This window comes from Amphiprion ocellaris, chromosome 20, assembly GCF_022539595.1.
Source record: "Amphiprion ocellaris isolate individual 3 ecotype Okinawa chromosome 20, ASM2253959v1, whole genome shotgun sequence".
NCBI lineage: Eukaryota > Metazoa > Chordata > Actinopteri > Pomacentridae > Amphiprion > Amphiprion ocellaris.
Window position 1 is genome coordinate 25,606,709 of NC_072785.1, and position 11,101 is coordinate 25,617,809.

At 40.3% G+C, this 11,101-nt stretch overlaps 1 protein-coding gene across 1 annotated transcript; it reads left to right on the top strand.

Moving 5' to 3' along the window:
- The first annotated feature begins 167 nt into the window (after window positions 1–167).
- On the top strand, window positions 168–9,699 carry golga5 (golgin A5). The gene is made up of 13 exons (XM_023286651.3): window positions 168–358; window positions 2,077–2,733; window positions 4,241–4,438; window positions 4,530–4,749; window positions 5,175–5,298; window positions 5,398–5,601; window positions 5,725–5,895; window positions 6,801–6,929; window positions 7,016–7,114; window positions 7,210–7,432; window positions 8,911–9,010; window positions 9,103–9,166; window positions 9,252–9,699. Exons 2-13 carry the CDS (start codon window positions 2,085–2,087, stop codon window positions 9,327–9,329), a joined length of 2,259 nt encoding a protein of 752 aa, XP_023142419.2. The 5' UTR covers window positions 168–358; window positions 2,077–2,084; the 3' UTR covers window positions 9,330–9,699.
- The last annotated feature ends 1,402 nt before the right edge of the window (window positions 9,700–11,101 follow it).

Consider the following 11,101-nt stretch of genomic DNA (forward strand, 5'->3'; position numbering starts at 1 on the left):
AAAAGTTTGTAATCTACTTTTTGCATGTACATAGAGGCATTAAATGTTTCATCAGCTTTGTTTACCTGTGTTTATGTTTATATTGATATGTGTAAAGAAGCAGGAGGCTGCGGCTGCGCACTGGAAGCCTCTCTGGCTCCTTTTTGATCAGGCTCCTGTGAGGACGCTCTGTTGTGGGGTCCTCGCTCGTAACGCTTCCTGGTCCACGTATTGAGAAGATCCCTAACATCCTCTGTGACAGATGATGACATTTGACTGTGTTTATCCAAAAAACTTCACTTTTTCATGTTCTCCGGTTAAACCCGGTCGGTAGGCGGCTCGCCGGAGACATTCTGAGATTAACGACTCATTTCTGACGGTACGTGGGAAGATTTTAGTGGTGGCCAGCTAGCATGTTAGCTTTAGCATCGATGGAGTTAATCCTTAACAAACTGTTTACACGAGTTTCATGATGACGCCGCCGCAGCTGCTGGTGACTCCTGCAGTTACTATTTTATATCAGTGATTTTTTTGAAACAGAATCAATGCGGTGCCTTTAAAATAACACCGACTGATCAGCTCTGACTGTGCAGTTACCTGGTTAGCATGCTAGCTGAGCAGAAATGATACAGTAATAGGGGAGTTTTCAATCCTGAGTCAAATCTGTCAGGCTTCTGAAAAGACTGGAGGCTTCTTAACTTGAGCTGTGCCCCTAATGTCATGTTAAGATTTACTTCCTGTCCCTTGTTGTTGTCATTCTGTTTATTTAAAGGTCCCATAGGGTGAAAATTCATCATTTATTCTGTTTACTGCTGCTGTTCACATAGAAACATAAGACAGAGCCTTTTCTTTTATTAGTGATGGCAGTGTCACTACAACAAAAACACTGTGTGACAGATGTGGCTAGTGTTAGCATTAGCTTGGGTTTTAGTGCTGAGGCTCATTCAGAAATGGTAGAAGCTTTAAGGCTGGTTTGATAGCAGTAAACAAGGACTGTTGTGCTTCAGTGAAACCTAAATTCAGCTGACGTTTACATGTTTTTGCTTCTCTCCTCAATGCATTTCGATACAGCTGAATTCCCAATGAGAAACCCAAACACATTCATTCATGTTTGTGTCAGCTGTCGTGCAGTCAACTGTTTTTCTGTGTGTCCTCAAACACACAATCGGAGTCTTTGTCATGAAAGGCTGATCTGAAACTAATTGCTTAGAACAAATCTAAAACCAGTCATGGTAAAAATGAGCCATTTTTGCTGTACTTTGTGCTGAAAAAAGAAAGATTTGGGGGATTTGTGAGACCTTCATTACTTTGCTTGCTTTAAAGGGGCACAATATAGGACCTTTCAAAGGAATATTCTGCTAGTTTTGGATCTATCAGACTCTTGCTTCAGTCTGGTTTGAAAGCGCTTGCTGTAACTTTCTTCACACACAAATGACTGCAAATCTGATGATAGGAAATGGATATGAATGTTGACATACATGTAACAGATTGGAAAAGGGTAAGTTGGACAGGCCAAACACAATGAATAAATACAAAGTTTATGGCTATTGCACAATAGTCAGACTAACTTAAATGTTCTCTGAGGTTCCACAGTTATGTGTTTAATGTATTGATGAAACATGTACATTATTACATTGTTGTTAAGGAAATAACCACGGCTACAGCAATGTTGGGAGAAGCTTATCAAAGGCATAAAGTGTACAATGGTCAAGAAGTTAATTTTCAAGTCAGACTGTATAAACGTTATTTGTTTTGAAATTGCAGTTTGATGCAGCTTCTCTTGAAAAGTTAAGAATTTAAGGCTGTGCTCAAGGGCTTCTCATCAGTGGTTATGAGAGAGGACTGTTGGCTTTTGGCTCCCCAGATTTATCCTGACCTTGAGGCAATCATTGAAGTTTTGGAAAGTCACACTGCTGAATAATTTTAGAATTCCACTCTGCATGTTATCTTTTTGGAGGGCATATTTGTTGACGTACTCGGTTAATATCTTAAACCCTAAATATATATATTGTCTGTTAATTATACTTCAGCATGTCGCATTCTGGAATTCTGCTAAAAGTCTACTTTCTTAAATTCTGCTGTTGTGTTTCTGCCTAGGATGCAAAATGTCTTGGTTTGCTGACTTGGCTGGGAAAGCTGAAGACTTCCTGAATAAAGTGGACCAAGGAGCTGCCACGGCCCTGAGCACAAACCAGGCCAGAACATCCTCCTTTTCGTCATCCTATGAAGCAGAGCCTGCTGTCAAAACCGACTATAGCGCTGCAGGGTACAAGGCCGACCCAGCTGCGACACATCACGCCTATGCATCCTCTCACGACACACCGAGCTTCATCTCTGCTGCCGCTGGAAACATCAAGAGATCCAGTGCAACCCTGCTGGCTGGAACAGCCAACGTGGCCAGCACCCCCTCCGCTTCTGGCAGCGGCGCTACCAACTCTGCCAAGACCTCGTCTGGCTTCGTGAGGCCCAGAAAGAGCGAGCAGGATGTGGACGATGACATGCTCTTTGACTTTCTGAACAGCTCGGACCCTCCAGTCAGCAACAGGAGGGATTCAAGAAGGGAACTTGTGAAAGCGGCAGTTCCAGAGGTCCAAAACCCAACACCTCCCCCTTCCACCACTCCTCATGCCATTCCCTCAGCCCCGTCTACTCCCCCCTCTACCAGAGGGGTATCCAGGGCCTCCAGCATGAGCTCACTGTCTGCTCACAGCGTCAAAACATCAGAGGAGAACTCTGCTAAAGAACTAAGCCAAGGTTTGAGCACAGCCACACTGACAAACAACACTCATATAATGGAGTTTATTTTTAGCCAGTGGTGGAAAAAGAAAAGTATATTTCTTCAGTCACAGGCAGAGAAATTCCAAGATACAATTAACAGAATGTTATTCTGGCATTGTGGAGTTTTCTTGTAAATGCACTGAAGCTTTGTTTAAATTCAGTGTTAGTCATCAGAATATATTGTATGTATCCTAAAGCGCAAACAAACATCCATCCATCCATTATCTATACAATGCTTAATCCTCATTAGGGTCGCAGGGGGACTGGAGTCTATCCAGCTGACTTGGGGCGAAGGCAGGGGACACCCTGGACAGGTCACCAGTCTATCACAGGACTACATATAGAGACAAACAACACTCACACCTACGGGCAATTTAGAATAATCAGTTATCCTCAGCATATTTTTGGACTGTGGGAGGAAGCCGAAGTACCTGGAGAAAACCATGCATGCACACATGCAAAGGAACGCCGGGACACGAACCGGGGATCTTCTAGCTGCAAGGCGAAAGTGTTAACCTCCACGCCACTGTGCAGCCCTGTCCAGTGCATTTTCCTCCCTCATTCCATTTTTCATTAAAAGAGAATATTCAACCAGTAATGTTAAATTCACTTTGATTTGGCCAAAAACTAAAGTAAAGTAAAACTTCCTACATTATTGGATAGACCTAAATGCACTTCTAAGGTATTATGTTTAAATATGTAAATGTTATAGTTCAGGAGCTCTAATGTGCAGCTGTCATGTTCAAAATAAGTGGCTGCATAAAGTGGATACATAAATATATTAACTCACAATATTTTCTACCAACATTCCTCTCTGTATCAGTGGCAATAACAGCCCTTTTTGACGTAAATTTTTATATTCTTCATAGCTTTTGTTATAACAACCTGTACTTCTAGATGAAGCAGTCTGAACATGATCGGTCAGTTTTGTGCAGGAGAAGACTCAAATCACGGGTCAAACGCCTTCTTTTACGTAAGCATGAACAGACTCAGATAAAGAAAACCTGGTTAACAAAGAAAGTTGATAACCACCGATGTGATACCTGTTATCCCTGATGGGAGTTTTATATATTATCAAGCCAGCTTACACAAAGAAAACCTGCCGATGTCAAACTTGCTTTGTAGTAAACTCCTTAAGAGATCAATGGAATAGCGTGACATCAGTGGTAGGACTGTGCATTACATCATCCACGTACATACTTGTGTTGTCAAGTGCGTGCACAAGATAAACGATATGAGGACACACTCATAGAAAAACAGCTCGATAGCACTGCAAGAGCTCAAAATGTCCAGTGCAAAACTATAATCTAAGAATCAGTATTGCAGAGCATTTTAGATAGCTTGATATTGATGTGCTATTATACTAGCTTATTACCGTCCAGCTGTACAATAAAAGAATCCCAACAGCAGCAAAATTTCTCCTTTTTCATCTCTATAAATGTATGTCTGTTGCTTATTGTTTGTTCTTTCTGTACCACTACAGACACACCTGAGGGTTCAGACTTGGACCTGGCTGTTCCTCAGGAGTCCAGCAGACAGGAGCCTCCTCCACCTTCAGAGGAGCCACAGAACCAAATCCTGTCCAGCCTCCGTCTGGAGAACCAGCTGCTGCGCAGTGAGGTGGCCTCCCTCAACCAGGAGATGGCTTCAGTCATCCAGAGAGCAAAAGACCTGCAAGATGGTAAAAGAATAACAACACAACAGAAACAGCAGTGCTTTACATTTCTACCTCTCTCCCTCTGTTTTGATTTAGTTATTTTCTACTCCTTTAGAACTGAACCAGGCTCGTCTACGTGCAGACAGATGGAATTCGGAACAGTCTCAGACTGATCGCACGTTACGAGAGCTTCGGTCACAGGTTGATGACCTCACAGAGGCCCTTTCTGCCAAAGACGGTCAACTTGCAGTCCTAAAAATCCGACTCGATGAAGCCGACCAGCTTCTGAAATCCCGCAGTTCTGCATTAGAGGAGGCACAGAAGGAGAAGTCAAGGTACAGTCTTGTGACAAGCTTCTGAAGTAGAGATCAGACTCTGCTTTTTATAGAGCATATTGGAGAGATTTAAAAGAGGTAGAACTACAAAAACGTGGACGAAAGTTAAACGATTAAAAGAGCAAACTGGGTAGAAGCAGGCAACTGATCAATACAAAAAAGTGGGGCAAGAAAAAGAAACCAAGAGTGGAGCAGCTCCAGGAAGAACTAAATGAAAGGGGAAAAGATTAGAGTCTAATTTTAAGTTTAAACTCATCATGGAAGGACAGGATTTAATGTTGAAAAAGAGACTTTTTTTTGGAGCTGAAAAAGTCTGATCACCTTTAGTTTTGAGGCATAAGTAACACAGAAAATGCAGTTAACATGGTGGTAATGTATTGTGGAGCTAAACCATTTCTATGAGTTGTTTCCTTGTCTATTTTCAGAATTATGCAAGACCACACAGAAGGGAGCAGCATGCATTCTCAAGCTCTTGAAACGATACAGGAGAGGCTGCGAGAGGCTGATCTGGCCCTCAGGAGGGAACAGGACAGCTACCGGCAGATGCAGGTGCACGAGTCATCATTCATCTGTCTGTATCTACAACAGTAACATCTGGACTGGACACATGGAAATCATGAGACTCATTAATTCTCTGTTGTCCTGCAGAGTGAGTACGCTGGCCGTCTGTCCAAAGTGGAGGCTGAGCGGCAAACCCTCGCTGAGACGGTGACTGCAGCAGAGCGGCGAGCAGCAGAGGAGAAGCTCAGGGTGGACGACTTCCAACAGCAGCTGAAAAGTGCCAAAGCTGCAGCCGAGTCTGCCAAGCAGGAGTTACAGGACTACAAGCACAAAGCTTCACGCATCCTACAAGTAAGACTCTCTGGAGACTCGTCTTCTCTTTGTCTTTTTCAGCACTTACGCCAATCACTCCAGGCTAAAGCTCAATCCAAATGTTCTAAACTGTTTCTAATAATGTTTGAAATGTTTGTTCAGTCCAAAGAGAAGTTGATCAGCAGTCTGAAGGAGGGATCTGGTCTGGATACTCTGGACGGCAGCGGGGCCATGGCTCTGGAGCTGGAGGAGCTACGACATGAGAAGGAGCTGCAGAGGGACGAGATCCAGAAACTACAGGGGCAGGTGCAAACGCTTCGGACAGAAATACAGGTGAGACGCTGTAAACGGCTTCTGACGAGTTCAGTGGTGTCGTATTGTATGAATCCTGTTGTGGAAAACCCTGCACAGGAATGATTCCGGGTTTAAAGATGTTTGTCTGCATGAAATGAGTAGGGATCGACTGAGATATATATATTTTATTATTATTATTATTATTATTATTATTATTATTATTATTATTTTGTTTTTGTCAGTTTTGTTTAGTTTTTTTTAGGGCTGATGTCAATGTTTGGTGATCAAGAAAGGCCCATAACCAATATTTGGAACCAATATACTTTAAATGTAATGTTTTAACACCATATGATAGCAGAGAACCTGTCATTCATAACTAGGCTCCTTCATTAATAAAGGTGACTATAACGGAATATGTAAAATAGAAATAGGAGTGATTCAATTAGAACTCTCTCCTCTGTTCATGGTGGATCAACTGAGATTGATCTGTTTGTTTTTGATCAGAGTAATCTGTGGCTGCCTTCTAATAACTTAGCCGCTAGACATTAGCGTAGCCTTAGCTACCGTGAAAGAAGCTAATTTCCTGGTTTGTGGCAACAGCTTGAGTTTCTTGTTCAGTTTTTGCTGCTTTGGAGAAGTTTATGATACCACAGAGTCTGAAGACAGGCAGAGAGAGGAGGCTGTGTCAGACCTGAAGTAGCACATTTATTTATCCATAATTGATCAATAAAAATACAGATGCCATTAATCAGAAAAATGCTAAATATCAACCACAATAATCGGGCAGGCCGATAATCGAAATGTACTACAAATGATGCAGTTGCATGTCTTCTGTCTGACTTTGAAGGTGTAAAATTAGAATCATCTTACAGATTTACATACACATCTGAAATCTCCCCAGTAGAAAGGACCACATAGATTCAACTGTGTCATTTTCCTTCCAGGATTTGGAGAATCAGGCCTTGGTGGAGGCGGAGACGTGGAGGGAGCAGCAGGTGCAGCTGCAGGAGCAGCAGGCCTTACAGAACAGAGCTAAGCAGGAAGTAGAGGCTGAGGTAGAGCGCTACAAACAGGTAAGACAGAAGTCATGTCTTAAAATGACAACTATAAGCAACGGTTGTGTGTGTGCCTGTATGAGATGTTCTTGTGTTTCTTGTAGGAGCTGCAGTACCTGGAGGAAGAGCAGCATCGAGCCAAAACCTCGTTGCAGAGCCGAATCAAAGACAGAGAAGATGAGATCCAGAAACTCAGGAATCAGGTCAGTTTGCTTCGTATGGTTCTCAGATCAATAGCGGCTTGACAGACAGTTTTAATGTTTTAAATCCTCACCCTGGTATGTATTCACTCTCCCAGTTGACCAACAAGACTCTCAGCAGCAGCAGCCAAACGGAGCTGGAGAATCGACTCCACCAGCTGACGGAGACGCTGATCCAGAAGCAGACGATGCTGGAGGCTCTGGGGACGGAGAAGAACTCTCTGGTCTTCCAGCTGGAGCGTCTGGAGCAGCAGCTGAAGAACGCTCAGGGGGGACAGAGTGGAGGACCAGCCATCAACATGAGCGCATTAGAGGGACCAGGTAGGAGAAGAAGACATTTGTTGTTGTTTTTGATTGTTTTGGTCATTATCTAGCAGAGAGGTTCGCTATAAAGTAAGATTATGTTGAGCCTGAAGTCAGAATTTTTAATGCTACAAAGCCAGCTCTCTTTTAGCCTGCTAGATCGCCATGGTAACTGATGCTGCACAGCTAACCTGCTCTAGAGGAGGTTCTGTTCAGAGTTTGGGATTTAAATTGGCTGCAAGAAGCGCCACCATTTCACCAACTGTTTTTCTGATCATATTTTCCATGAGTGATGTAGATTTGTTTTATCCTGTAGAGCTGTATGATTGTATTGCAACTTTAAGGAGCAGCACAAACTGTATGCATCACATAGCAACAGAAAGCTACATGCATTCATTTGGTGTTGCAGAAAATGTATGATTATGTTTTTATGCTTGCTGCTGATTTTTTTTTTGCACAGTCTGTTTTACACTGCTGGTACTGCAGCTAATAGAATACAGATTAGAGCATAATTCATTCTATTAGTACTTATCACATCGGCATATTCAATCAATACAAGTAATTTCACTTGGCATCATTTTCATTGCATTACTTTCAATTGTTGCACTGCTGTTTTTTTTTTTTTTTTTTTGCTGTTTGTTTTGTTTTAATTATTTAACACTTTATGGCCTAGTTTTTAATTTCGCACATTTTTATTTATAGTATATTTGACACTTTATTGTGTGTTTTGTATCTCAGTATATTATATTATTTATATTTATATTAGATTTTTTGTTACTCTATTGTGGTGGTCATTTTACACTTTCTGCTTGCTACTGTAGCAACAGAATTTCTTCTTAAGGATCAATGAGGTATTTCTATTCTATTCTATTCTATTCTATTCTATTGATTGATACCCCAAAACGAATTTAATTCCTATGTGTCTGTTATGGGATAGTGTCAGACCTACATGCACTTCTTGAGTATCATTTTTAAATAATAAAGTTTAATAGCTATAATGTGCATCTGTACGATTAGAAGTAAGCAGCTGGATTGCAAGTGCACTGAGTGGTAAAATAAATATATTAACTATTTTCTATTAGCATTCCTCTCTTGAATCATTTGCACTAACAGTGATATTCTACTGTAATATATTTTTATATTCCTTGTAGGTCTCTGTTATAACAACCTCTTCCTCTTGCCTGAAGTAAGCAGCACATGATTGGTCCATTTTCTGTGGAATAAGAGTCAAACAAACTCATTAAATGTCCCCTTTTTATGGGAGCACACACAAAACTGGGTGAATAAAACCTGGTTAACAAAGAAATTTTTAAAACCTATCATCTGTGATTGCAGTTGTAGGTTTTGTCGAGACAAATGATACAAAGAAAGTCCGTCCAACTTGCTTCATAGTTCATAGTCCCTCTGGTAAAATTGGACATTTTCAGCTAAAAGTGTGAAGAAATGTTCATTTTTGGACTCAAACGGTTGTTTCTTTCCTTGTGTTGGACCGTTAGGAGCACGACAAAGAAACACACCGGTGCTCTTCAGTGACCAGGACAGTCCAGGAGTGTACGGAAAAGTACGCAAGGCAGCCAGCACTATTGACCGCTTCAGGTAAACATTCAGTTCCCTTCATACAGGTTTTACCATTTCTCTGCTCCAGTTGCATTGTGTTCCCCTGTAAAATGCAGTTTTTTGTCTCGCAGCATAAGACTGGGAATCTTCCTGAGGCGTTACCCAATGGCCAGAGTTTTTGTTATCCTCTACATGGTGAGTGTTTAAAAATGGGATGTAGTTGGCTCTGTTGGTTAGTTAATAAAATCTTTAATTCATCAAACTATTCTCTTGTTTCCAGGCGGTGCTGCACCTGTGGGTCATGATCGTTCTTCTGACTTACACACCAGAAATGCACGGTCGCCCCGATGGAAGATAGAAGGCCTGAGTTTTACTGTTGGGTATTTAGAGATGTTTCTCTACAGCCTTCAGTGTAAGGAAGCTGCTGGATTATGGGCTCTTGGACCTGACTGTCCCTGATTTGCACAGATATGCTATGAATTAAAGACATTTCCTCTGATTTATTCTGTATTGTTTCCAACCGAAGATTAAGAGCATTGAGTTTTGACGTAACTACAGAGTGATATGTTGTGCTGGTGGTCTCCTGAAAGAACATCAATGAAAAAAATGAACTCACATCCGTTCTTCTCATCATCAGCTTTCAGACCTCTGGTCTCCTGAGAGATTGTATTTAACACTATGTATAAAAAAAAAGAAGAGTCTTTTAATAAACGAGTTAGAAGAAACAACTCAGACTGGTGCTTTTTTATTACATTATCTGTTATTTACAGATAGATTTTACACATAAAAGTTAGATTATCTATTTCAGAAGCACAGTCAGCATGTGAACACAGCTGTTTTGGTTGTATATGAAAGATTAAGTAAAAGAAAACAGATCATGGATCTTGAGTTTGAGACTTTTTATGCCTCTGCTACAAACTGGGACCTTTACCAGGTAAGGTGACATTATGTAAAATGTAAAATCCACTGCTGGGCACTAAAGTCATGATATCTGAACTTCTGCTTCAATTTCCATGTTTTTTTCCCTCTTTTGTGTTGCCCAATTTTGTGAAAGTGCATTAATTGTCACTAGTTGTATTTACTTTTAGAAATATGTGCAAACAGTTTCATCTATTAAATAAAAAGGGAAAGTTAATAAAATTATGATAAATTTACCAATATTTGATCACTCTTTTTTCAAAATCATCTAACAAAATTGAATTTTAATTTTCACAGTGACAGGTTTTAATGTTTTACATTAGACATGTAAATTCACTTTATTTTTGCTTTTTTAAAAATAGTTTCATGGAATTCAAAAACCAAAAAAAATCTGTAGAATCAAAAATTCCATAAAAATACACATTTTCTTCACACTGTATCTGTTATAATCTTTCAAATGAAGCCCTTTTTATAAATAGCATTCCAGTCACATTGTAGTGACTGCAATCCGTTGTTGGCAAGTGGAACTGTATTATATTGATTAAATAATCAACTGCATTGTATTTGTTGAATTAGTCCTCTACAGCTATTTGAACTGCAAACTGCGAAAGCTGTTGAAGTTGTTACAGCAGCATGGATATTTAATAACGGGGTAAAGAATAAGACAACACAGAATATCAGAATATTAGGCTATAAAGTGAAGATAAAATGAAAGTGAAAAGATTTTTAAAAATACAGAAAAATACAATGTCGAAAAAATCAGCAGAAGTTGAGTGACAGAATGTGCAAATAAGAATGTGTTTGGATCTTGATTGTTTCATTTCAAATCTATTTTGTGGTGTACAAAGCCGAAATGCTGAAAATTGTGTCAAGGTCCAAATATTTATGGGTTGGACTCTATGAGCTGAATTGGTCCTCGAAAGCTATTAGACCTTGTAAAAATGGTATTATTTGGGGCTTAGAGTAGGTGAAAATGATGCACAGACGCTAAGATAATTGCAAATGAGATTTTAAAAATACCGTATTTAAAGTAATTTTTTTTAAAATTAACGAAATAAATTATCAGTTGTTTGATGTTTGTGTGTGACATACAGTACACCATTAATAATCTGTTTCTGAGTGTCTGATTCTTGCTGCTGTTCTTGAACGCACCTCGCTGTGTTAGTCCTCCAGTATCCCACAATGCACCGCGGCTGCGCTCCGTGTCCACGT

Excerpts from the sequence above, each read along its gene's own strand:
- golga5 (XM_023286651.3), top strand. The coding sequence starts at position 2,085 with ATGTCTTGGTTTGCTGACTTGGCTGGGAAAGCTGAAGACTTCCTGAAT. Across the intron at positions 6,930-7,015 it reads AGGTAGAGCGCTACAAACAG|GAGCTGCAGTACCTGGAGGA; the intron begins GTAAGACAGAAG and ends TGTTTCTTGTAG. Across the intron at positions 9,011-9,102 it reads AGCACTATTGACCGCTTCAG|CATAAGACTGGGAATCTTCC; the intron begins GTAAACATTCAG and ends TTTGTCTCGCAG.